We start from the raw sequence: 27379 nt of genomic DNA, 5'->3' as shown, positions 1-27379 counted from the left end.
GAGTTGGGAGTTGTAACTATACTGCGAAATAAACGCAGCACCGATGTCTTCCCAAGTCCTCGTTTTGGCGATGTCGAGGGACAGAAACTAGTGAAAAGCAGGTCCAGAAAGAGTCTGAAGGAATAGCTGGGACATGGCCTCAGGTTCAACAACCAAGAGTTTCATGGCAGCATGATAGCCATAAAGATGAGTCTTTGGGTCGCCACTTCCATCAAACTTGGCGAGATCAGGCATCTTGAACTTGTCGGGGAGCTTGGCGTTGGGATACAAACAGAGGCGATCTAGGTCAATTCCCTCGGCACTGATCTTCTCGGACTTGGAAACAGATTCCTCCAGCTTGACGATTTTCGCCATGAGAGCAGTCATGTTAGGATCTAGAATGGGTCTCGCAACAGCAAGATTCAGGTTTGCTGCTTTCGGGCGAGCCTCTCTCGGGTTGGGCTGAATTATAATCCGCCCCGCATGGTTGGGGTCTTCAACAAAGATCGGCTCCGCATGGTCATCCTCATTGACCTCGCCCCCCGCTTCTGCAGTCGGCGGAAGACGAGTGTTGATAAGGTCATTGAGCCTGGTGAGATTTGCATCGGTCTAAGCACCCCTTTGCTGCACGGTGGCGATGTTGTTCTGAATGTTCATGAGCATGGTTTCGAGACTTAGCGGTTGCGGATGATCTGCCATAATGGAGGTCCCAGATGAACTTGGCGAGGACGAAGAGATAGGTGACGCCGGAGATTCAATTTCCTCGATAACCGACGGTGATCCTGACTGTAAAGCGGCCAACAGGGAACACGGAGAGTCTTCCGTTGTGACTGACTGAGCTTGCAACCTGACTAGCCTTTGAACCGGATCCCGATGCAGACGTTCCCAAGTGGGTTTGGCTTTCTGCCTCGATACTTTTCTTGGCGGCACAATGGTTCAGAATCCTTCTTTGCTTTGCTTTCCTTTAAAGTAAGAAAAGGGTCAATAAGGGCCATGCAGCAATTTTACTTTTAAACAAAAGACTAAAGTGATAACACAGCCATCGTCGTCAGTGTTGCCCCTAGACTCTAAGACTACAGACGGGTCTGTCTCATGATGTTCGGACGCTGCCAAAATCCTCGGATTTCTTTTCGAGAGTGTATCCTTATTTTGAATCGACTAACACTAAGAGATGTCAAAAACAGTCTAAGCCTTTGACTATTCCGTTCTTGAAGTTTCAACTTTGGAGTCAGAATAACTCGGTATTGATGACATGACACCTTAACCTTGAACACCGCGGTGTATAGTGACTTCGCACTTCAACCTGGGTAGTGCCAGTGACACGACATCCACACTTTGTGGTTCCTTATTTTTGGTTGAAACTTCAATTGGGCATGAGCCAAGGACTTAAAAAGGTTTGATTTCCCAAAGTCTCATTGATCCAAGGATTTTGAAAATTGACAACGTGCACTATCGAGATGCACGACTCTTTATCGGGTTACGGCAACGTCTTAATAAACATAAGACAGACTCGAAGGAGAGACAACCTAGAAGCCGCCCTAAACATGCTCCTACGCAAAACGGTATGTATGTACAGTGCATGCGATAGGGAAAGTAGTAACACGTAGACAATATATGGGGGTTAGATGCAAGTAGATCTTACCCTGCGGTTACCTGTCCTAATTTGGAGAGTTCTAATGCTTTGTATATGCAAAGGCTGGTTTAGGCTTGTGACGGGTTCCTTGGACTAGGGCCAAAGATATACCTCCCATTGCCCGCGTAACCGCAGAGCAACAGTCGAATGGTAGAATGACCCATCATCGTCGGAGGTTGTTGGTCATTCGGAGTCCCCGGGCTCCGGTAAACCGTGCTGGATTGCCAAAACGATCCAACGAGACTTGTCCCACATCGATGCATATGAAAAATGCTAAAGAATTTGATTAATGGAACAGAATCGCAAATTCGCAAATGCCTTTTCAAATTTGGCTCTCTTTATTTAGTCAATACTTAGAAGAAACTACATGAGAGAATAATCGAAAAAGCCCCAGTCGGGATGGCCGAACACGAGGTCCTGTTAAATCACCAATCCTTTCTTTAGCAGCGCGAAGCTCACTATTTTGACAGGCTTTTGGGGACTGTTCTAAAGCGTATTAAATTCTAAGTATATACTAATATTGATTCGATCCCCAGCAGAGTCGCCACTGTGGGCATGCGTGCCCTTTTTCTTCTTTTTGGGAAAGGATTCCGTCCCCTTCCTAAAGAGGAAAAAATGCCGGTTCGCGGGAGCGCTTTCAGCTGGACGACAAGCGCTCGCAAAAATACAGAGTCGCCACTCGAGTTTGAAGGTCTGACACCCAAGGAACCGTATTTCGAAGCACTTGCCGCGCTGATTGATTTGGAAAAGTTAAGGAACCAGTCCGTCATAACCATATCTAGGTTCGGGAGCCAGGTTACGAGAGGGGAAAGGTTTTATGGCACCCCTCTCGCCCAATCCGGAGATCGGTCTCTACTTAGGCATTTGCGAAAAATGTTTATTTGCGATTCTGTTTCATTAATCGATTTTTAGCCAATTAGGGCAGGGGAACAGTTTAACGGGAATTAAAACTATAATATGTTTGCAGGATGTAAATGATAGCATGGATGGATAGAATGTCAAAATAAAAAGTGGGATAAAACCCAACACTTATATCAAAACACCAAAACAGGGCTTTGTGTGAGACTGGCACAAATGATGGCCAACTTGCATGCGTGGATCAACCTGCATGCAAATGAACCATCGCGCGACAGTCCCATACACTCGCGCGAGTGTTGATGCCTCACCAACAGTTTGAATTTTACCCCCTTTTGGGCTCTGGAAGGACCAGTGCTCACCCATATGCAAACCAAGCAGTTTATATGTACTTGAAAGTAAATAATATTACAACAGGCAGCAATAATTTGGAAATACAACCCCTAAACAGTGGGGGTGACTAAACAGAGGCCAAGACCAAGCTGCCCATGCAAGGGCAGTCTCTGGAAATCAGAAAACCAGCGCGCGATTGAGTGAAATACTCGCGCGAGGGTTCTGACTGGACTTCCAGGAATTGCTTTGCATGCTTGGGGCTCTGAGACACGTTCAAGAGCATTCCAAACCAAGTGAAATTGTAAACTAAACTAAACTCTGATTTTTAACATGCAACGCAGTGAGCTAATACTAAAAAAAAAACTTGAAAGTGACTATGAACATGACAAGAAACTTAAAGACCAGCATCCCTTCCCCACGTGGTCCAATCTCGTGCAAACAGAACTGTCGCGCGAGTGAGTGGGACCATCGCGCGAGGGTTTAGCTGGCCACGTCTTTTGAAACCTTGCTAGCTTTAGGGCCAAGACTGGTATTGATTACCAGCCATGACCCTGCTAGCCCCCCTCAGGGGTCTAAACAGTAAACAGAAAGGTATTATACCTTTGCTTGAGTGTCTTGAAAATGGCTTGAATGAGGTGGTGTGACTTGGAAATGAGTGTGTAGGAGTGATTTGGAATGGAAGAAGTGCTTAGGCCTATGTCTCATTCTCTTCCTTTGACAATTTTTTGTAACCCTTGAAGATGAACCATGGGGGGGGGGGGGGGGGGGTACTTGTAGAAGGAAATGTTGGTTGGTGGCTAAGCAAGGCAATGCAACCAGCCAACAAGGCTGGTTGCAATTACTTGGTGGAGAAGTGGGGTGCCAAAGGTGATGGGAGAGTGGGGGAGAGGTGGTGCAAGGGCAACCCTGCAGGACGCTGTTCAGTCGATGAAACGGGGTTACATAGGCCTGTAGCCCCCTAATCACCACGCAATCCAGCTGGAAATTGGTGAAAATGACAGGTGTTGACCATCGCGCGAGGGAGTGGCTTCATCGCGCGAGTGTCAAACTAGCCCCGCGATGGTCAACAGTCAAAACTTTGACTTTGACCACCACCTAGCAAGTAAATCATCGCGTGAGGGACCTAGTTGGTCGCGCGACTGTCAAAACTGAGATTAGGGTTTGATTTTAAAGGTCTTTAGGGTTAAAGAGGGGTTCCACACACACCAAGCTCAAGCCATTTCATTCTCTCAAAACTGTTTTCGACCTAAATCATTATCGGGGAAACAAGCAATCCGAAAAACGAAGTAAAACGATCGTGAAATCAGATTGGGGTGTCTACAGCTAGAATCATCATTTCAAGATGCTACGAACTGGCCTTTGAATGAGTCCAAGATAACTGGGCCCCCGGTTTAGCTTTCACTTTGTTCCTATTTCCGAAACAATAAGTCTAGCTACAATACATCCAACCACTACACCATCCACTACATGTTTTGTAGGGCTCACCCCGACTCCCAAAAAAATACAGAAAAATGTCCATAAATTTTAAAATAATATATTATGCGGCCCTGTAAAAAATCAGGGCCAACAAATATCGGTATGTATTATTTCTTGATTCGTAGGGGCGAAACTGTGCAGTTAAACAGTTTCGTCCTTACTCTCTCAAACTTGGAAGAGCAAATTGTAAATTATTTATCCAGAAATTTAAGTATTTTTTTTTACTTTTAGTTATTTTTTATTTGGCTTTTCCAAGTAATATTTAGGATTAATTGTTCGTCTCGACGGGATAAATTTAAAAAGTATAAAAATATGAATCAATGTTGAAAAAAGTTCATATAATAAAATAATTTAGACAAAAAAGACTGATGGTTGATACTTTTTTCGTTTTTAGTGAACTTTTTTTTGCCTTTAGATCATAATTTTTTTACTTTTTAGACTCTTCTCGTCGAAACAGATAATTAATCCAAATAATATAACAAAAATTCGAAAAGACGAACAAAACACACAAAACGAAAACAAAAATTTAAATTTACAGGAACTCAGCCTTAATATCAGAAGAATGCAAAAAAGGAGTGTGGAAATCCCTGACCAAAATTCTAAAAAGACGACCAAAACACACAAAACAAAGACAAAAATTTAAATTTACAAGAACTCATCCTTAATATCATAAGGAGGCAAAAAAGGAAGTGTAAAAATCACTACCCTATGGAAAATAGGAAAAGTAACCCAGGTTGTTAGCGTTGAGAAATTGAAATTTTTTTTTTTTTGATAGGGATTGAAGAAATTGTATTGAAATGCATTAAGAGTGTATAAAATTAATGTGTGAAAATGTATTAAAAAGTGTAAAAATAGTATTGGAGGTTTTTTTTTCTTTTTTTTCCGGTTTCCAGGAAAAAATAAACACGTGATGTGTTTGGCTTGCAGCCTTGGACTTTCGAGTGTTCAAGTTGCCTTTTCAACACTTTTCAAATAAAAATATTTACTCTTTTTCCAAAAGCACATACTTTTTAATTATACGTTTGAAAATTACTGAATTACGTGTGTATTAAGCTAAATGAAAAAAATTACTGAATTACGTGTGTATTAAGCTAAATGAAAGTCTGCTAACATGATTATTTGGAGTTTGAGCGGGACAGGGTGTGTTTGGAACTCTTTTTTTTTTTTTTTTGGTATTGTTGTTAATTTTCTATCAAAATTTTCCGTTTTCGAGTCATTCTTGAGGCGTACTTTTTGAATTTAATCATTCGTTTCGATTAGGAACAGAACCAAAATTTCATAATTCATATGGGCCTCAACACAAACAACAAAATTATAACATTTCAAGGTTCAGAAATCTTATACATTTTTAAATAATTGAATAGTACCCAATACAAAAAACTATATCCGTAAGGATCCGATTGGATGCCGTATGTGTTTTAGGTGTATTATTTATGAAGGGGTAACAAGATAGTAAGGGGTATTAGTTAAGAAGGAGTGTCCCACATTGATGTGATATTTATAAAGGGTGTATTAAAAAATAGATGGTTTGGATGATGTATTAGAAGGAAGGGTGTATGATGTAAAAAATTGTTAAATGACTCTTTTGCCCTTGTGCAGTCTCAAACTTTATTATGCCTAACATTAATTATATAATTCCAAAACTTAATATATTTAATTATTTTTTGGCAATTCTAAGTTATAATAATTTACTATACCAATAAATTAAATAATATAACAATTTTTTAAAATATAAATTTTATTTACTCATTATAAAAAAAACTTAGAATGTTATTTAGTTTTAAAAAAAATTTCAATTTGTCCCAGTTCCATCCACCCGTTCATTTTCTTTCTCCTGTGTTCCAATACACCAAATCATTTTTCTTTTTTACCCTCGTTCTTATCGTTTTATAGAGAGAGAGAGCGAAACAGAGAGAGAGTGAGACAGAGAGAGAGAGAAACAGATGGAAACGAAGAAGAAAGAAGAAGAAAGAAGAAAAAAGAAGCAGCAGGGGCGGCGGCGGCCACTGGTCCTCGCTCTCCGATCGTCTCTCTCTGTCTCTTCGATCGTCTCTCTCTCCGATATGTACGAAACCCAAGGTACGTCTCTCTCTAGTCTCTACATATACATACATATTTTGTGTGTGTGTTTTTGTGGTGGCATGTTCTTCTTCTTCTTCGCTATCTCTATTAGCAGAGAGAGAGAGAGAGAGAGAGAGAAAGAAAGAGAGAGAGCCGTTGGGGGAGGGGATGAGGAGGGGTGTTTTGGTCAAAAATCAGGCGTATACACCCGGATTAGCTATTGCTACCTGGGAGGGTAGCAATAATTTATGGTTGTTCATGGTGTATTAGCGAATACGGGAATTAGTTAATACAGGGAAAGAAATGGATGCCAAACGGTGTATTAGTTATGAATCCGGGTGTATTGTGTAAGACACCCACCGTATACACCATCCAATCAAGCCCTAAATGTTTTTAACAAACCAAAAACAACTACTCCCTCCGTCTCTTTTTAAATGTCCTACTTCGTAACTCCAACTTATTAAAAAAATATCATCATTATACCTTTCACATCAACTTTTTCCTCCACTTTTCCTACTTACCCATCATCATTACACTTTTTACTCACTAACTTTTCAAAAATGGAATATACTTTTAGGGATAAAATAGACAATGTACCAATTTTTATCCACTAACTTTACCAAATGGACACTTATAATTAAGGGACAACCCAAAATAAAATACTGGACTATAATAAGGGGACGGAGGGAGTAATAAAATGGGGGCCATCATGTAAAGTTTTAAGCAGTATTTGAAAAAACACAGATGATACTAAATTTTCAATTGGTGGTGGCCAAAGTGCTAATTCTGTCATTGGTCTCGATGGGAGAGAGAAAAATATATAGGACAACGACCAAATGATTAAAGAAGTACTGTAAAATTGTGACCAAATGTTCCAAAAAGTTTGCTAAATACAAAGAGATTTTAAAAAGACAATTTTCGATGTATTTTTTCTGTTTTTCTGTTCGTCTTACACGGATTTTATTCAACTTCTGTCTATATTTTTCGTCTTCTTTATTTTTGTCGCTGAGAGCCTGAGATGAATTATTAATTTTTAAAAAAATTGACGATAAACTAAACAAAAAATATTACAATGGTTCCGTTTGCTTTGATGTACAATGTTTTTCCGATATTGAGATATAAAGGAGAAGTAACGAAATGGGTGAAGATTTGCTTGAGATCTTTCCAAACGGCGTTTGAAAGAGACGAATACAGTACAAGTGTCATCCAAAAAGATTTGCCACACGGAGTCGTATACGAATGTAGCCACCGCCCGCCCGCGACTTTTCCGCAGATACACAAATGAGATACTATAATCTAATATAATAATCCGGCTAATGGGTGCAAAAAAGCACCGTTTAACATTGTGATTTGGTGCACTACTATGTGGACATTGTGGAGTAGTACTAAATTTCCTTTTCTCTCGTTGCCAGATGTCAGCCTTTGTTCTTTTGTGTCATCTTGGAAATGGACTAGATAGATATATTTGAGAGCCACATTTATTTGACAAATTTACCCTATGCTTGACCCACACAACGAGAGAGAGAGAGAGAGACTACTGTTTTGAAGTATATATATTTTTTTCTTTTGCCTTTTTTAGGTGATTGACAAGCCAAACCTCAACTCAAATAGTAGTTTAAGTCCAGGTATCGTACTACGGGAATTAAGAGGCTAAGTTACTGTATTTTAAAAATCAATTCTTTATTTAATTCAATAAAAAGTGATTGGAGTTTGTTTAACTGAAATTATCTAAATAATTGAAAGCAAGAGAGATATTGAATTCGAATATGATAAAAAATGTCTTAGGGTTTCAAATCCACCCTAATTTCGTAACAATGTGATTGTATTGATTTTAGGAAACCAATTACCGAACGACAATGATTCGCCAGAAGCTACAAGCCCTAATGATATCGCCAAGAAAGTAGCATGTACTTGAAAACTGGGCATAACCTATCTTCGTTTAGTACGAATCGTCTTCGATTCTACAACTAATTAATCTAGGCACGACTCGTCTTCCCTAGGCATAAATTATCCTAATACTCAATTCCATGCACAAGAATACTGTTGTATAACTATGTATTCGCAATCACGGAAAATAAACACATAACACTAAATTGAAAGAATAAGATCGAAGCTTAAAAATAAGTCTCAACATTATGCAACCATCGCTTCGGTAATCGAAATCCCAAATTAATGTAAAAACATAGTTACTTGGTTAGAGTTTCATCTACACCCTAAGAAAGAGAATTAGTTGCTCATGAAGAGAAGAGAATCAGAAGGCGCTAATGTAATCTCCATGATCAGAGAACAACAACTACAACTTCCTTGCACGTCCACTGCCTCCGTGGCACGACCAAAGCCGCTGTTCACGTTGAAACCCAATTCCCCGTTCTTCCAACGCTAGCTGCCGAAGTCCAGTAGGTTTCATAGCTTATATAGGAATTGAATTCATTAATCACACAAAGATCCCTTGGATGTTTTTGAGGTAATAATTAAACATCCAACTTCAAAGCATTGTGCACTTTGACCCCCAACTTCTTTTAACCTCTGTTTTTATCCAAAATCTCGGACAATGGGCTCGAGCACTCTATAAACATAAAAGCGCATAATAAATATCAATTAACAAACATAAAAGACTAATAAATGTAGATTGGAGGGCTAAAATATGTATATTTTGGCACTTATCACAAGCCTAAGTCAGAATTTCCAAGTCAAATTTACACAAATGAGATGAGGGGGAGTTTGTATTAAAAAGTTAAGTAAATTTTTTTTTTAATTCAATTTTTTTTTTTTTTTTGCATTTGTTTGTTCTGGGTCAAACTTTTGTGATTTATTGATTCTTCTTGACGAGATGAATCGGAAAAATAAAAAAATTTAATCAAAACTTATACTCCCTCCGTCCCTATTTTATAGTCCAGTATTTCATTTTGGGCTGTCCCTTAATAAGTGTCCATTTTGTAAAGTTAGTGGGTAAAAATTGGTGAATTTTCCATTTTGCCCCTAAAAGTAGATTCTATTTTAAAAAGTTAGTGAGTAAAAGTGTAATGATGATGGGTAAGTAGGGAAAATAGAAGAAAAAGTTAATGTGAAAGGTATAATGATGATGTCTTTTTAATAAGTTGGAGTTACGAAGCAGGACACTTAAAAAGGGATGGAGGGAGTAATTTTTTTTTGGATAAAGACAAAATAAGTCAAAGAGACAACCTTTTTTTTTTTATAACCTTTTTTTTGTCTTATCAAAAAAAACTTACGAGTTTTGATCAAAATTTTATAATGGGGAAGAACAAAATAAGAGGAAAAGGACCCATGTAGGAGGGGTTAATCAAGAGTTTTTGAAGCACCTCAAGTGTAATGGAGAGTAATTCGACACCAACAGATGAAACAAGTTTAGGAGAAAAAAAAAAGGTTTAGAAGAAAGAACGGTGAAAAGGAAATGCCCGGGGAAATGGCGCCTCACATTACTTTTTCTGATTTGGTAAATGGTTATTTTGTTATTACTTATAAAACTAAGGGCATAGGCTTTACTAAGTTCAGTTGCTTACAAATAAAGAGGATTGAATCAGAATTTAATGCTTTCTTAATAGGTCTTCGGCATTACCCAAACTGGGGGAGGCCAAAACATCTTATTTCCATCACCTTCACAACCTGGCACATCTAATGACTCAATCATCCCATCATCTAGGCTGTAGATACCCATATCAAAACTTACTCCCCTTCGGATTCCGCTTCGTGGATCTCGCGATTGTCCTCGGTGAAGTAAATGCAATTTCCTTTACAGCCAGGAAAATCAACCGACGAAATTGACCACGACGAGTTCTTCCCCAAAAACAATGAATCTCCACCCAAGTCTCTCACCTCTTTCCAAGAGGAACAGCTGACATCTAGCTTGTAAACTTTGAACCCACAAGTTCTATTTGCTATGTACTCCGGAAGGTATGGAAAACTTTGGTTGGATTATGGATTACGTCTAGCTTGTAAACTTTGGTTGAGCGGAGTCCGACATATGCCGGGATTAAGAAAGAATTTAATTTCCTTGGAAATGATGGACGCAAAAGGTTGTAATTTTGCATCGAAGGATGGGGTTCTTAAGGTTTTTGAGGATGAGGAATTGGTGTTGCAAGGCAAGATGGTGGGAAATTTGTACAAGCTCCAAGGTCGCGTTGAGAGGAGGCATACAAGTTTCGGACACCGACCAAGCAGAAAAGATAGGCGTCGGGTTACACAAGTGTGGCGTGTAAAGGCACAAGCAAGCGAGTCAATATGTGTGACAAGCAACACCGGAGAGGAAGTGTCTCAAGTGATGGGATTTGAAAGAGTTGATGAAGGAAAAACAAGTGCAAGGAAAAGAGTCACTTTTGCAACCAATTTGGTTGCCGATGTTTTCGGATATGCACCCAAGTGAGGGGGTGCGAGAAACCCAAGTGAGGGGGTGCGAGGTTCCCAGTGAGGGGCGTATTTTTCATGAGCAAGGGTGATTGTTGGGTTTGTGCCCATGAATATAGCCTAATAGTGTTTGGCCCAAAAAGATAAATTTGTGGGCTAGTATTTTTTGTGGAAGTTTCTACACATCTTTATGGCACATGGTTGGCACATGACTTTGTGGGTAAAGCTTCTTTTGGAAGCTAATAAGGGTTGTTGGTTTTTGCTGGGAAAGAAAGCAGAGTGAGAGAGCCGAAGAATAGAAAAGGAAAAAGGGTTTTGTGTCTGGGGTGTGCTTGCAGTGGAGAAGTGAAAACCGTGAGTGCATCAATGTGTGAGTGTGCTACAGTGACTGAGGAGAAGGCTTGGGGGCAGCCATCTTTCTTCTCTGTTGAAGCAGATTTGGAACAGTTATTTCGGGCTCATTTGGGGCAGATTTGTTCTCAATTTCGGGCTTCAAATTCAGCTACTTTTGGAGGGTTTGAAAGCACTAGTTTGGTGAGATCTTTCCACTATTTTGTTGTATTTGGTTGGATACATTTAAGATGTGTGTGACATTGTTGAATCTCTTTGTAAACCCCTCGTAAACTTTGGTGATAGTGAAAATTGCTTTCTCTCTTCCGTAGACATATCCGAGTTTGGGGAACCACTTATATTGGTTGTTTTCTTTGTGCCTTGTTTATTGTGCGTTTAATTTTCGATTATGCTTCCGTTTGGGTGTGGGATTATTTAGGGAAAATAATCCCAACAATCGTTGGCGGGACTTGTCGATAGGATAATCTTATGCATAAAATGGTCTCGCACATGCCTTGCACTTAACGTATATGCATGGCCCAAATAATCCCGCAGAGCATACTCGTAACCCGAATCACTAGAATAATATTTTTCGATATCGGGAAAACAAGACGTTGGTGGAAGTTTTAGATGAGCCCTTGTGAGTGGATTAAAGAGCCGTAATGAGGAACTGTCCTCACAAGTAACCACCCAACCATGGGAGGATCCTATGAACAACCTGCCTTCAGCTAGCTCAGGCAACTCCAAGTGATAAAACTTCTTATCAAGTGGGCTGAACAATCCACAAGTCCTGACACTATTATTACGAGATGGAAGCAGTAGGCATGGAGATTGGTGGAATTTTTGGTGAGGCAGCTTCGGCAAAGTTGAGTGCCACGACGCACAAACAGAACGGAGTCGAACTTTATCAACATAAAGAACGACGCGCTCATCTATGGCCTCCAAAAATTGCTCCGGAAGCTCAGACCATTGACCCATTATTACCGCAACATTTGTTCACTACACCTGAAAGAAAATGAGAATAAAGATAAACAAAAAACCACTCGAATCAGAGACATTGAAATACATTTTCCACAACTAACAAGAGAACTGACTTAAAGACTATTTGAACCATGTAACGTGACATGGGCCAAACAATCTTATCTAATGTGGAATACAGAGCACATACAAATGAACGTGTTCGTGATTGAAATACAGAGCACACAAGGGTCAACAATCTTATCTAATGTGGAATCGTGGATACTAGTTCGTCAAATTGGGAATCGAATCAAGAATCGGAGTGGCCATTTCAGATTGTAATTAAACATGTTAAAGCTAGCCATGTCTCTATCGGGAAAAGGTCTGTAGCATCTGTTTACACCCATTTTTGGCCAAAATTCAGCAAATCAATTTGTGGTTAGAAGAAGGCCTTAAATGAAGGTCTCAGACGCTAAAAAGCCTCATGATCGGTCATCCACGAAATCGGGCCGATTTGAACACCACTAATCGAGTTGAGTTTTCAAAGGCCTGGGCCAAATGATGCCTAAGATTTCGTTATCACAAGCCCAAGCCCAAGATTGGCCGAAGACTTGGGTTGACCCACCAGATCTGAGTGTTTTATCCAGGCCTAGGGCAGTTCTTAGAAATAATAAGGCCTTCTAAGTGGGCCTAAATCAGTTAAAGCCCAAGTTTTCTTTCCAAACTTGGGCTCGCATTGCTTACAAAGAGAATAGGCCTATGATGCTCCTCAAGTTCAAGCCCAAGTAATAGATGGGCCTATTTCTTAAAGAAAACGTCACCTATGGCCTGTTAATTGGCAGGGAAAAAGGCCTTAAGCTGCTCACAAGCAGCTCAAAGGCCTAGAATGTTCCTGCTGGGTAAGTCCTGGCCAAGCTTCTCACAAGCAGCTCAAAAGCCTAGAATGTTCCTGTTAGACAGATCTGGGTAAGTTGCTCACAAGCAGTTCAAGGTCTGAGCTGGTAGGACCCCATTCTTTAGCATGAAGCAAGGCTTAGGACACGTGGCAGCCATGCATGGAGTCATCCTAAGCAGCTCAAGCCTGCATAAGCAGCTGCAAGCAGCTCAAAGGCCCAGAAGGTTCTCTCAAGCTGCTCACAAGCAGCTCAACTAGGCCTGCTGTATGAAAGCCTAAAGAAAGCAAGTGGTAGGGCACAAGTCCCACGAAATCTCTCTTTTCCATATATATATATATATATATATATATATATATATATGTATATATATATATATATATGTATATATATATATATGTATATATATATATGTATATGGAAATGCCTAATAATAGCAAATGGGCCCTCAAAAGGGGCTCAAGAGCCAATGAAATGGCTGAAAGGCTTGATAAAATTTTAGCCTTTGACCTTGGTGGGCCTAAGATCTTCTATTCAGGCATTCAAGCAGCTTACAAGCATCTCAAAAGGCCTTCGTGATTCTGTACAGCCAATTCCTTTTGCCCTTTTACAAGTTTTTTATGCAGGAAAAGAGAGCTTTTTCAGGCCTTTCAGGCCTTAGTTGAATTCTTGGAGTGAGGAGTAAGGCTTGGATAGGTGGCAATCGCTCATTGGAGGAAGTAGAAGCAACTCAAGCCTAAGCCTTTACCAGGAGGACACTTGGCAGCCATGCATGAAGGCCTGTGGAAGCAGCTCAAGCAGCTCAAGACCTGGAACTTCTGCCTATAAATACCACAGTTGAAGGCCTTGGCAAAGGTCCACGACCATCAAAGCCCATGGCTTATCCAAATTACATTTCAATTATCTTTTAACTATTTTTATCTTTCGGTCCCCGACCAAACAAGCCCACGGCTTATCGTTCAATTACCTTTACTTTCTAGAATAGTTTGTACTCAATCTAGCCAAGCCTAGATTTTATTTGATTTCCTTGTAATCAGACTTTGTTAAACCGTTAATAAAGTCCATTTATTTCTGTTTTAGGCCTTAATCTACCTTTCTTTCCATTTTTCACACGATTAGAAAATTTTAAGTCCTTAGCCCGCAAAGGCAAACCACGAACCTCCTCACGGTCTCCACCCTTAGGCCGTGCACTTTCGTCCAGTTAGAAGTCAGATTAAGGCTTCCAGGCCTTGATACGAATTTGGGCAGCAATCCTGCCCTAGCACGCCCGCATCAGGCCTAGAACTGCACTACTCGCTGTTCCTAGGCCAATTGTTACTTTTTGGAAACAATCATTGGCACGCCCAGTGGGACCCTAATTGTTTCAAGGGGTATGATCACACTGATTCATGTCGATTCAATACGTTGAATTGGATGTTGAGATTCGGCGTCTTGAAGAAGAAATTAGTTGGCGCTATGATAAGGTCGATGAACTTGAAGATGAGATCAACCGTCTCAACATGGAGAAGTATCGACTCAATCCTACGGAGGGTTGGTTTCTCGACGCACAACACTACTACAACGATGCAGTTAGAAGGCTTGAAGACGAAATTGGCAGACTTGAAGATGAGGAATGCCAATTACGCAATGAGGTAGCCTATCTCCTTAATGCTAAGTCACGTGGCTATTCAAGTATCATGCATTCAGGCCTGCCCGAACAGCCTGAATTCCAAAATGGTGGCTTTGGTGATCCTTATACTCAAACCTTTGGAGGCCAAGTTGAGGAAAATATGGGCATTCAGACCTATACCGTTGCATCCAACGAAGAATTCTCGCGGGAGATTTCTCATCCCTTGGATGCATCTTTGTTTAAGATTGAGGAATGTTTAATCAACTGCAACAAGGCCACTATCAACTGCAATAAGGCCATTGATAACTTCTACAAGGCCATTGATAAAGCAATGGCTAAACTCAGGGATAAGTTGTCAACTCCTCCACCACCGGTATCACGGTTTGACACTTTAGGCTCAACTTCAGGCCTGAATGTGTCTAAACAAGCCTCTAACAAGTACACCAGGCCTCCAGGCTTCTCTCAGGCCTTAGCTTCCGAAAGCCCTGCACTTGGGGGGCAAGGAGGCCAAGAAATTGCACTCGAGGGGCAAGATTCTCAGTTCAAGCCTTTTAGGATTCCCGACCAGCGGCAAGGCCTGGGTTACAACAGCTTCATGCCTGAACGCAGCAACGAACATTTAGGAGTTTCTCAAAAACTTCTAGGTGAAAAGCTAGTACTAGGCCTAGAGGAGCCAAACAATAGGCCTATTTCGAAGTAAGGGGAGCAAGATCTCAGGCCTGGAATAAGCCAGAACATGGGAACTCCAATTATGAGGCAAGATCAGCCCATTTTCTCCTCTCAAGAGCATTCTGAAGTCTCTGAAGGGCTACCACATCCAGATTTAGTCCTAGGTGATGAGCAGATCATTGATGCAGGCCTAGAACGATCCAAGCTTGCCATCAGCCGTATAGGTAGCTCTGAATTGCATGTTGCAGCTGTTCTAGAAGAGGAAGAACGACATGAAGAGGAGGAAAACGATGACACTCCAGGGCTTGATCACGATTCATTTGTGATTGGAGATCCCCTTCCTCCCCCGATTAACGAAGGCCTTTTTGGCATTGTCCGACCTGCCAAAAGGCATTTCAAGCGTAGGCCAGCTATAGGCCTTAAAGCTATAGAATCGTGCCCACATTGGATTTGTGGGGCACATCAAAAGCGAGTGTTATTCACTTGGCTTACGCAAAAATGTTGTGGTTGTAAAAAGGGCTAAGTAAAGGAAAGCCCTTCAAAGGCCGAACATGCATCTTTAAGATGTTCGGCCAAGGCCTACTCAATGACTGGTAGGCCTTATTTTTAAGTTCATACCAGGCCTTTTCTGCAGAGATAGAGGCCTTTTATTTCATTTAAACAGGCCTTTTTTGCAGGAGATGAGGCCCTTTAAGCTCTTTCTTTAGGCCTGAGCCACTTTTTTAGGCCTTTCAACGTATTTCCAGGCCTTGTTGCAAACCCTTCATAGTTTTGGAGCTGCTTTGCAATCGGGACTGAAAAGAGGCCTCGTATCGGTGTATGAAGGCCTTTTCCACAAAGATGAAGGCCCTTAGAGCTCTTTAAGTAGGCCTGAATCTTCATTATAAACACTTTAAGCGGAAGTTTAGGCCAACATAGTTTCAGGTCTAAAAACATAGCCTCTATTGGCGTAAACATGGCTAATAAGAGGCAATGAGCCTTGAGATTCAACTCTAGTATAGGCATGATCATCATCCAATTGCTCTAAACAGCCCTAGAGGATGCAGATTGAGGCCTTTTATCTTTAAGAGAGGCCTTTCACAAGCCTGTCCAACAAAAATATGGTTGGCAGACTCATTCCAAGATCTGAATTTAGAGAATATTGTCAGAGAGGACTGAAAGCATGTTCGAAAAATGTCTAATGCCTACTAAGTCCATAGGAAAGGCAATCAAAAGAATACATGCTAAAATAGGAATCGATGCCTATTTGGATGCCAAAAACGGTTTTACTTTTTATACATGCCTTGATCCTAAACGTAAAGAATCAAGGCATGGGGGGGCAATGTTTACACCCATTTTTGGCCAAAATTCAGCAAATCAATTTGTGGTTAGAAGAAGGCCTTAAATGAAGGTCTCAAGCGCTAAAAAGCCTCATGATCGGTCATCCACGAAATCGGGCCGATTTGAACACCACTAATCGAGTTGAGTTTTCAAAGGCCTGGGCCAAATTATGCCTAAGATTTCGTTATCACAAGCCCAAGCCCAAGATTGGCTGAAGACTTGGGTTAACCCACCAGATCTGAGTGTTTTATCCAGGCCTAGGGCAGTTCTTAGAAATAAGGGAAATTTTTAAAAATGGTCCCTCTAGTTTGCACGAGTTCTCATTTTCGTCCCTCTACTATTAATTGTATCATTTTTAACCCTATAGTTTTCATTCCATCTCAATTTCGTCCTTCTCCCTGACGCCGTCCATGAAACAAACGGAATTGAAGGGCAAAATTGTCATTTTCTCTCACAGAGGGACCAAATTGAAATTTTATGCAAACCAGAGGGATTATTTTTAAAATTTTACATTTTACTTTTGTTTTTTGCAAATAAATTAAAAAAGACCATAAGAAATGTATTTGACAACTGAATTATTTTTTATTGGGTAATCAAACTATATTGAAAAATTTATATTTCATTACACATTACAAAAATATTAGAAAATGCACAAATCAACGCCTTAGCTAATGTCTTTGTATCATGTTCTTATAATCTTCTTATTTTTTCACCCAATAAAAAAATGTTTAAAATCCGTGTTTATTTGTTATATGAGTGATCTTATGAGTAAGTCCAAAAATAAATACACTTATACCCATATTTTAATGTATTTGATCTCTTAATATTTAATAGTGTTTCATTGCTTAATTAAACACAATTACAAAATTTCTAAATACTACTGAACAACTTTTTCGTTTTAATCATATGACAAAAAAAATAACGATAGTGAAAATTCAATTGAAAAAAAAAATACAAGACCAAGACAATTAACATAAGGGTTGTTTTTTGAATTTTCTCATATTTTTTGTGATGTATATAATAAAAACTTTACAAAATTTCAACATATATTTTATTATTCACTATAAAATGAGATGAGAAATATATTATATATGATGTATTTTAAATTTATTTACAAAAACAAAAGTAAAAAACAAAATTATAGAAATAGTCCCTCTAGTTTGCATGAAATCTCAATTTAGTCCCTCTGTGAGGAGAAATGACAATTTTGTCCTCCAATTCCGTTTGTTTCATTAACGCCGTAAGTGAGAGGGACGAAATTGAGACAGAATGCAAATTATAGGACTAAAAGTAACACAATTGATACTAGAGGGACGAAAATGAAAATTCATGGAAACTAGAGGGACCATTTATAAAAATTTCCCTAGAAATAATAAGGCCTTCTAAGTGGACCTAAATCAGTTAAAGCCCAAGTTTTCTTTCCAAACTTGGGCTCGCATTGCTTACAAAGAGAATAGGCCTATGATGCTCCTCAAGTTCAAGCCCAAGTAATAGATGGGCCTATTTCTTAAAGAAAACGTCACCTATGGCCTGTTAATTGGCAGGGAAAAAGGCCTTAAGCTGCTCACAAGCAGCTCAAAGGCCTAGAATGTTCCTGCTGGGTAAGTCCTGACCAAGCTTCTCACAAGCAGCTCAAAGGCCTAGAATGTTCCTGTTAGACAAGTCTGGGTAAGCTGCTCACAAGCAGCTCAAGGTCTGAGCTGGTAGGACCCCATTCTTTAGCATGAAGCAAGGCTTGGGACACGTGGCAGCCATGCATGGAGTCATCCTAAGCAGCTGCAAGCAGCTCAAAGGCCCAGAAGGTTCTCTCAAGCTGCTCACAAGCAGCTCAACTAGGCCTGCTGTATGAAAGCCTAAAGAAAGCAAGTGGTAGGGCACAAGTCCCACGAAATCTCTCTTTTCCATATATAAATATATATGTGTGTATATATATATATATATACATATATGTATATATATATATATATATGGAAATGCCTAATAATAGCAAATGGGCCCTCAAAAGGGGCTCAAGAGCCAATGAAATGGCTGAAAGGCCTGATAAAATTTTAGCCTTTGACCTTGGTGGGCCCAAGATCTTCTATTCAGGCATTCAAGCAGCTTACAAGCATCTCAAAAGGCCTTCGTGATTCCGCACAGCCAATTCCTTTTGCCTTTTTACAAGTTTTTTATGCAGGAAAAGAGAGCTTTTTCAGGCCTTAGCTAAATTCTTGGAGTGAGGAGTAAGGCTTGGATAGGTGGCAATCGCTCATTGGAGGAAGTAGAAGCAGCTCAAGCCAAAGCCTTTACCAGGAGGACACTTGGCAGCCATGCATGAAGGCCTGTGGAAGCAGCTCAAGCAGCTCAAGACCTGGAACTTCTGCCTATAAATACCACAGTTGAAGGCCTTGGCAAAGGTCCACGACCATCAAAGCCCATGGCTTATCCAAATTACATTTCAATTATCTTTTAACTATTTTTATCTTTCGGTCTCCGACCAAACAAGCCCACGGCTTATCGTTCAATTACCTTTACTTTCTAGAATAGTTTGTACTCAATCTAGCCAAGCCTAGATTTTATTTCATTTCCTTGTAATCAGACTTTGTTAAACCGTTAATAAAGTCCATTTATTTCTGTTTTAGGCCTTGATCTACCTTTCTTTCCATTTTTCACACGATTAGGAAATTTTAAGTCCTTAGCCCGCAAAGGCAAACCACGAACCTCCTCACGGTCTCCACCCTTAGGCCGTGCACTTTCGTCCAGTTAGAAGTCAGATTAAGGCTTCCAGGCCTTGATACGAATTTGGGCAGCAATCCTGCTCTGGCACGCCCGCATCAGACCTAGAACTGCACTACTCGCTGTTCCTAGGCCAATTGTTACTTTTTGGAAACAATCAGCATCTTTACAGAAAAAAATTAAACAAGATTATTTGGGTTTTTTTAATCGATAGAAGAGATAATTTTACATGATATATGAAGTACAAAGTCGGGACACTACACCCCACTCAATACCCCACACATTGAGGGACTCTCTTTCTAATATTACAAAATGAGGACTTACCTCTATATTATTATTCCCCCTCAAATTCAATGCCCCACCCTCACCATTACAATAAATCACAAGTAAGGTCCAAATTGGTTGAGGAGAATTGTATTGACTACATGCATAGCACCTTGGCCAATTCTACGATGTTTGACATTCTTATCGTCTTTAACATAAGCAAATAAGGTGTGGGTTAATGCAGTAGATAAAGACCAAGCTTGTTCCTTTTTATTCAAGGGCTCCCTCAGTAAACATGTCTTTAACAATGTCCTACTCCATCATAGGTGAACCCATTAAGACTTGTACCTTACAAGTAGGGCCGAGACACTTCCACATAAGAAAGGCATACACCATTCTAGGAGAAAGAGGAGAAGATTTGAATGCTACATGCTTTAGCCAGCATTGAATACTCACGTTTCAAAAATACAAATCCACCCCTAATAAGAGAGGAATGGTGGAGTAAAAACATGGTAGGTGAAGTCAATTAGAAGGTAAACCTAACACAAACACATGGGTATTTCACTACTATTTGTTATGAATTTAGGGGATAGAGTCGGGCTTGCTCCACACAAACCCAAAACAAAAAAACAATTTGTAACACTGGCTAATTTGTGGTCACTCAACGAGAGCCCTTAAATCCAGCACCCAAAAAATGTTGAGTAATTTTATCGAACACTTGGTGCGCAAAGTATCAATAATTGATATATATTTTCTTTCAGGGATATGTCTGATGTAGGGTGTGGACATCTATTTAGAGAAGAGAAATTTATTCACGGCTTCTATACAGTAGCAATCAATCGCGACCATCTAAAAGTGTTTTGAACGGTTTTTGCAAAAAAGTTTCGTTAAAATCCGGACCGTCCATGGCGCCGTAAACAACTTTTCACGGCGAAGAAGATTTTTTCCAATTTAGAGAACAGAGATATATATCTTGGCAAAGTTTCTACTAATGTTGGTGTTAACAATCGATGAAGATTGGGGACAGAGGATGAAAAAGATTGAACTTACTTTGCAAATTAATAATATTGTTGGCAGCAGAATCTTTGGCGGTCCGGGGGAGGTTTGTTGTATCAATGAGAACTCTGGATGAAGCGCTACACATGAAGTTGGCCAGGGCTCTGGTCTCTTTGATGAATGTCGCCAGGGCAGGTTCTTTGTATCACTCGAGGCTGTTATGAAAGGAGGCGGGCGTTCTTTGGGGTAAAAAAGGAAGGGGCAAATTTTTATAGTCGTCCCTCTAGTTTTACAGCGGTCTCAATTTTGTCTTTTTAGTTTCAATTGTCTCAATTTCGTCCCTATAGTTTGTTTTACGTTCCAAAATTGGTAAAATCGTTAACACCGTTAATGAAACTAACGGAAAAAATATGATTAAAAAATTAAGTGCTCCAATTTTCAATCCGGTTGAACCGGTGCAAAGATCTTATTTTTCTGATCATTTTATCTTAAATTGTCATAATGGATTTTTGGCTCTAAGGCCTTTCAAGGAACACCCTAAGAGAGCCCTGAAACTAAAGAACGAGTCTTCGGATGCTTGTTGAAAGGCCTTAGAGCCAAAAATTCATTACGACCATTTAGAATAAAATGATCAAAAAAATAAGATTTTCGTACCGATTCAATCTGATTGAAAATTGGAACACTTAATTTTTTAATCATATTTTTTCCGTTAGTTTCATTAACAGTGTTAACGATTTTACCAATTTGGAACGTAAAACAAACTAGAGGGACGAAATTGAGACAATTAAAACTAGAGGGACGAAATTGAGACAACCGTAAAACTAGAGAGACGACTACGAAAATTTACCCGAAAGGAAGGGTAATTTTTTTTTTTTTTTGCAAATCGGCCATTTTTTGAGAGTCCATGAGAGGATAAATAAGCCTAACAACTGAACTAATTAGATAAATAAGCCTATAATAACGGCTAAGGACGTGTTTTGATAATTAATACATGTCAAGAACATTTTTAGCATTAACAAATGTTCTTAGCTTGTCCTTGGTGGGTATTAATTATCAAAACACGTCATGAGCCGTCATTTCTCTTAAAGGGGTCACAATCACTATAAGTCCAATTCAACTACAATTCTACTGGGCCTATTAAGAGGGGAAATAATCCCAACAAATACAAAAAAAAAAAACATTCACACGCAAGTTGGAAGAGTCAAACTTCTAATCTCCTAATGAAATGCAAAAGTTTTGGCCAACTGAGTTATTCCTAATTTTATAACATTTTATAACTTTATAACATTTTCACTAGGAATCATAATGATTTGGTGCATCTCGTAATTTTTATACTATGAGCTTGTACTCCCTCCGTCCCTTTTTTTAGAATCTAGTATTGCATTTTTGGCTGTTCTTTAAAAAATGTCAATCTTGTAAAGTTAGTGGGTAAAAGTTTGTGTATTTTCTATTTTGCCCCTAAAAGTAGATTTCATTTTGAAAAGTTAGTGAGTAAAAGTGTAATAATGATGTCTCCATATAGGGTAAGTAAGGAAAGTGGAGATAAAAGTTGATGTGAAATGTGTAATGATGATGTCTCCTTAAAAAGTTGGAGTTACGAAGCAGGACATTTAAAAAGGGACGGAGGGAGTAACTTTTAGCAATATAAAAATGGATTCAACGATCAATTCGTAAGAGGGATATGTTATTCAATTTGGTAATTCATCAAGATGGTCTTGTAAATTGAGTATTAAAAAACGATTGGGAACAATCCATTGAAGACGTAATCTATTCTGGAAATATTATATAACAGATTAGATGAAACAATTATCGATTATGAAATGAAGTACGAATGGAGAACAGAGCGAAATCGATTGCTCAATCCAATTTTATTAATTATTACCAACCACTCTCTTAATTCCTCTGCTTAATTCCTCTGCTCTTTTTTCCAATCCATTTTTTGAATATCGAGTTAATTGCTTTCACTTTATTTAGCAAATTTAAATTAAAGAAGAATTCAAATTACCTATAGATTTAGAGAAAATTTTAAAATGACACTTGAAGTTTGACTCACATGTCTTATAAACACCTAAACTTTATTTTACTTCAATTAAATACCTATACAATAAAAATTCCCAAATTTAAACACCTGTCGTCATATTCCGTCCAACTTGTGATGATGTGGCCACATTTTGCCATTAAGTGCCCATTGGAACATAACAGTGAGCCCAAATAGGTGTAGGAAATCAAAAGCCCTCTAAATCTCTCTGCATGTACGTATACATTGTGTAAGTGTGTGTTTGTGTGTTTATAGCATCTTTTAGATGTGTTAAATGCAGCTCAACAACATCGGTAATATTGCAAGCGAATTACACGACAACAACTAGTGATCAACAAATAAAAATTCTTCAGACAAATAACTGATTAAACGTAGAGGTGAGCAGAAAGTCGAGGCTCAACGACAGCAACAATTGGGTTCTTCCGATGCGTAGTCAGTGTATATTCTTCCTCCATGTCTACATCTTCGGGCTTCACATTATCAGGTAATCCCCATTTGAATCCGTGTACCAAATTAGCCAAGGTCGACTGGATCAACATTAGTCCAAGACGGTAGGCAGGGCACATCCTTCGGCCTGAACCAAAAGGCAATAGCTCGAAATGGTGCCCCGTCACGTCGATATCTTTCCCGAAAAACCGCTCTGGTAGGAACTTTTCCGGTTCCTCCCAATATCTAGGATCTCTGCCTATACCCCATGCATTTACAAACACAGTTGTTCCTTTAGGGATGTCGTAGCCGGCAATTTTGCAATGTTCGATGGATAAGTGGGGTGCAAGGAGCGTAGCAACCGGGTGAAACCTCATAGTCTCCTTTGCTATTGCACAAATGTAAGGAAGGTTTTGGATGTCATCCTCTTCCACCCACCTGTCTCTTCCAACGACTCTGTCCAGCTCTTCAGTTGCTTTTTGGAGGAGTCGTGGTTGTTTTAGGAGCTCGGATATTGCCCATTCCACTGTCATTGTTGATGTATCGGTTCCGCCAAGTATTGGGTCCTGGAGTCAGTGAAGAAAGCAAGAGATTGTCAATGGATGAGAGATGGTTAGAGCTTAGGATGACAAAACGGAGTGACTAATTCTCAGCGGAACATTGCGAAACATGGTACTCGCTCTGTCCCAAATTGTTTGTCCGGTCTGCAAAACAAGAACTCAAAAATAATACATTTCTTTCAAGAAAAAATTCAAACATTTTTCATAAATTAAAAGAACTCATCAATATCTAGTAAATTGTTGAAAAATCTTTGAATTATTCTTGCCAAAATTGTATTATTTTATGTCCTTATTTTGTGGACCGGACAAACATTATAGGACGGAGGGAGTACTTATTATCTGTAAGCAATGAAAAAGGGAGCTTCAATAACTCCTCATCTAAAAAACAATAAGAGAGAAATTTATTCACGGCTTCGTGCAATCTCACCTGTCCATTCGCACAATCAATGGCTCAGATTTGTTTTTAATTTTGACCGGTAAGAATGGTTTAAAATTGATTTTCAATCCAAACCGTCCGAAACACTTTTGGACGTGCATGATTAAAAGTCATAAATACTATTTACGCTAACAGCCGTAAAGAAGTTTTTCTGAAACTATAACGACCAACTTTTTTTGTGATGCACAATAGTTCCATCCCCTAAGGGCATCTCTTGGAGTTCCTAGCCAAAATGCCCACCCAAAATGCCAAATTTTATTTTTAGGAATGAACGTCTAACTAAAATGGCTATTTCAACGCCGAAATAATAAAATCAACACTCATGTGAAGACGAGGAGAGAGAAGAGAGGAGGGGAGTGTATCTTAAGAAAATGAACGTCTCTGATCATTAAACAGCGAGTAATGCTCATCTCATGTAATTTTTTTTTATCCCAACCGTCCAAAAGTATTTTGGACTGCTCAGATTTGTTTGTGTATATTTTTATTTAAAAATATTCTAAACAGCCCGAACAAATCTGAACCGTCCAAACTCGGATGAAAAAAATGGAGCAAACTGGTCGGAGACAACTTGAACGGATCCGACCCATATAAGTGCGGAAACAAAATTGTAATCGAATATTGTTGATGAGGATGAGCTCACTTGATATCGGCTTCGAAGGGCTCAAAGATAAGGAAGCGGTTGCCCCAGTGGTTCGGGCTAGTGCCAAATTTTGAAATACTTCTCAAGATTTGGAGTTCGATTCTCTACAGGATAAGTACCCTATTGCAAATGGGAGGCTGTTAGCTAGTGCGGTCACGCTAGTCCCCGGAGGTTTGGGTTGTTCAGTCAGGTCCAATTAGTGACCCAACTGCTAGACTATTCCTCCGTCATAAAAAAAAAAGAAGATAAAAGGAAAAAAGTACCTGTAATAAGCCCTTGATACCATCACTATTTAGCTCAACTTCAAGATTTGGATCATCAGCTAGTTGCAAAACAACATCCACCATATCCTTAGCCACAAAATTATCCTTATCAGCGTCCCTCTTGGCCTTATGATCAGCTATCACATGATCATGAAACCTGTCGAATTTCTTATACAAAGCCTTCATCCTCTTCACATAACCCTGCAAATCCAAGAAAGCAAGCCATGGAATCCAATCCCCGATATTGAACACCCCATTAAGTAGAAACCATTCGTCCACCATCTCCCTGAGTTCTTCCAGCTTCACACTTGAAGAAGACCGGCCCGATTCCGATTCGCTGAAGTACTTTTCTCCCAACGCCATCCGGCTCACATTCGTTAGCGCGAAGCGGGTCAGTTCTGCCCTGATTACGGTCCCCTTTCCCGAGAGGGCGGAGAGGCGCGATATCAGAGCGCGCCTTTCCTCCACGCGGATGTACTCGTAAGAGTCCATTCGCTTCGGGCTGAAAAGCTCGTTGAGGTAGAGCCTCCTAGCAAGACGCCAGTGGGGGCCGTAAGGGGCCCACAGCATGTCGGAGTAGTTGTAGGCAGTGTACTTGCCGGCTGCAGTAGCGGGCCGCGAAGCGAAGGTCTCGCCGTGTGTTTGCAAGACTTCCTTCGCCATTTCGGGAGAGGAGACGACCACGACGGGGAAGGAGCCGAACCTGAGTTGCATTATGTCGCCGTATTTTCGGGATAAGCTGTGGAAGGATAGGTGAGGGACTGAACCAACCAAGTTTAAGTTGCCGATGATCGGCCACGGTCTGGGGCCCGGCGGGTACTTCAGTTTGTGGCGGCGGAGACGGTGGCCGAGGGTGGTGGTGAGGTAATGGAAAAGGGCGATTGAAGCTAGCCATGTTAAGGCTAGAACAGCCCAAGAAGGTGCCTCCATTGTAAGTTGGATGGTAGTGGATGGGGATATTGGTGATACAAGTTTAGGAGCTTTAAGGACCATTTATATTAGCATCATGTGTTTGATACGTAAGTAAGAAAAGGAAAGATGAATGAAATTGATATTGAAGTCTGCTTGTACTTCTCAAGACAATTTTGGCATCTGTGGATCCTGCGGGGCAGAATCTTGCGAGGCAATCTGGATCGTCCATTTCGGCAATCTGAATCTTGTACTCCTAACTAGTTGATAGACGATATTTTCTGAATGAGTCCAAGATAACTGGGCCCCCGGTTTAGCTTTCGCTTTGTTCCTATTTCCGGAAACAAAAACAAAAAGGACCATGAACTCTCTCAAACTAGGAAGAGCAAATTGTAAATCATTTATCCAGAACTTATTTATGTATTTTTTTTACTTTTAGTTATTTTTTATTTGGCTTTTTCTGGTAATTTTTGGGATTAATCGTTCATCTCAACGAGGTAAATCGAAAAAGTATAAAAATATGAACCGATATTGAAAAAAGTCCATATAATGGAATAATTTAGATAAAAAAAAGACAGATAGTTGGTACTTTTTTAGTTTTTAATGAACTTTTTTTTGCCTTTTGATCATAATTTTTTTACTTTTTAGACTATTCTCATAGAAACAGATAATTAATTCAAAAAATATGGAGTAACAAAAATTCGAAAAAGACGAGCAAATCACACAAAACGAAGACAAAAATTTAAATTTACAGGAACTCGGCCTTAATATCATAAGAATGCAAAAAAGGAATTGTGAAAATTACTAACAAAAATTTGAAAAAGACGAACAAAACACACAAAACGAAGACAAAAAATTAAATTTACAAGAACTCACCCTTGATATCATAAGAATGCAAAAAAGAAAATGTGAAAATCACTACCCTATGGAAAATAGAAAAAATAACCCATGTTAACGTTGAGAAATTGTAAATTTTTTTTTTGACAGGGATTGAAGAAATTGTACTGAAATGCATTAAGAGTGCATAAAATTAATGTGTGAAAATGTATTAAAAAGTGTAAAAATAGTAATGGAGTTTTTTTTTTTTTTTTCGTTTTTCCGGTTTCTAGGAAAAAATAAACACGTGATGTGTTTGGCTTGCAGTCTTTGACTTTCGAGTGTTCAAGTTGTCTTTTCAACACTTTTAAAATAAAAATATTTACTCATTTTCCAAAAGCACATGCTTTTTAATTAGTATACGTTTGAAAATTACTTAATTACGTGTGTATTAAGCTAAATGAAAGTCTGCTAACATGATTATTTGGAGTTTGAGTGGGAAAAGTCTGCTAAATGAAAGTCTGCTATCAAAATTTTCCATTTTCGAGTCATTCTAACGGCATACTTTTTGAATTTAATCATTCATTTCGATTAGGGACAGAACTAGAATTTCATATTCATATGGGCCTCAACACGAACAACAAAATTATAACATTTCAAAGTTCAAAAATCTAATACAATTTTAAATAACTGAATAATACCCGATACGAAAAATCATATCCATAAATGCTTTTAACAAACCAAAACAACTAATAAAATGGGGCCATCATGTAAAGTTTTAAGTAGTATTTGAAAAAACACAGATGGTACTACAATTTTCAATTGGTGGTGGCCAAAGT

General features: G+C 39.3%; 2 protein-coding genes across 2 annotated transcripts; both read right to left on the bottom strand.

The window, feature by feature from the left end:
- Nucleotides 1-11464: 11464 nt before the first annotated feature.
- Nucleotides 11465-12007, bottom strand: LOC131299519 (probable F-box protein At1g65740). The gene has a single exon (XM_058325108.1). The coding sequence runs from the start codon at nucleotides 12005-12007 to the stop codon at nucleotides 11465-11467; it is 543 nt and encodes a 180-aa protein (XP_058181091.1).
- A 10758-nt stretch (nucleotides 12008-22765) lies between these two features.
- Nucleotides 22766-25795, bottom strand: LOC131300627 (trimethyltridecatetraene synthase-like). The gene is made up of 2 exons (XM_058326559.1): nucleotides 24816-25795; nucleotides 22766-23482 (listed from the first exon to the last, which is right to left on the bottom strand). Exons 1-2 carry the CDS (start codon nucleotides 25743-25745, stop codon nucleotides 22856-22858), a joined length of 1557 nt encoding a protein of 518 aa, XP_058182542.1. The 5' UTR covers nucleotides 25746-25795; the 3' UTR covers nucleotides 22766-22855.
- Nucleotides 25796-27379: the final 1584 nt, after the last annotated feature.

The sequence above is a fragment of the Rhododendron vialii genome, chromosome 9a (genome assembly GCF_030253575.1).
Source record: "Rhododendron vialii isolate Sample 1 chromosome 9a, ASM3025357v1".
Lineage (NCBI taxonomy): Eukaryota > Viridiplantae > Streptophyta > Magnoliopsida > Ericales > Ericaceae > Rhododendron > Rhododendron vialii.
Note: the sequence above shows the minus strand (reverse complement) of the source record. Positions and strands in the feature narration are given on the sequence as shown.

Excerpts from the sequence above, each read along its gene's own strand:
- LOC131299519 (XM_058325108.1), bottom strand. The coding sequence starts at position 12,007 with ATGGGTCAATGGTCTGAGCTTCCGGAGCAATTTTTGGAGGCCATAGAT.
- LOC131300627 (XM_058326559.1), bottom strand. The coding sequence starts at position 25,745 with ATGGAGGCACCTTCTTGGGCTGTTCTAGCCTTAACATGGCTAGCTTCA. Across the intron at positions 23,483-24,815 it reads GTATCAAGGGCTTATTACAG|GACCCAATACTTGGCGGAAC; the intron begins GTACTTTTTTCC and ends CACTGACTCCAG.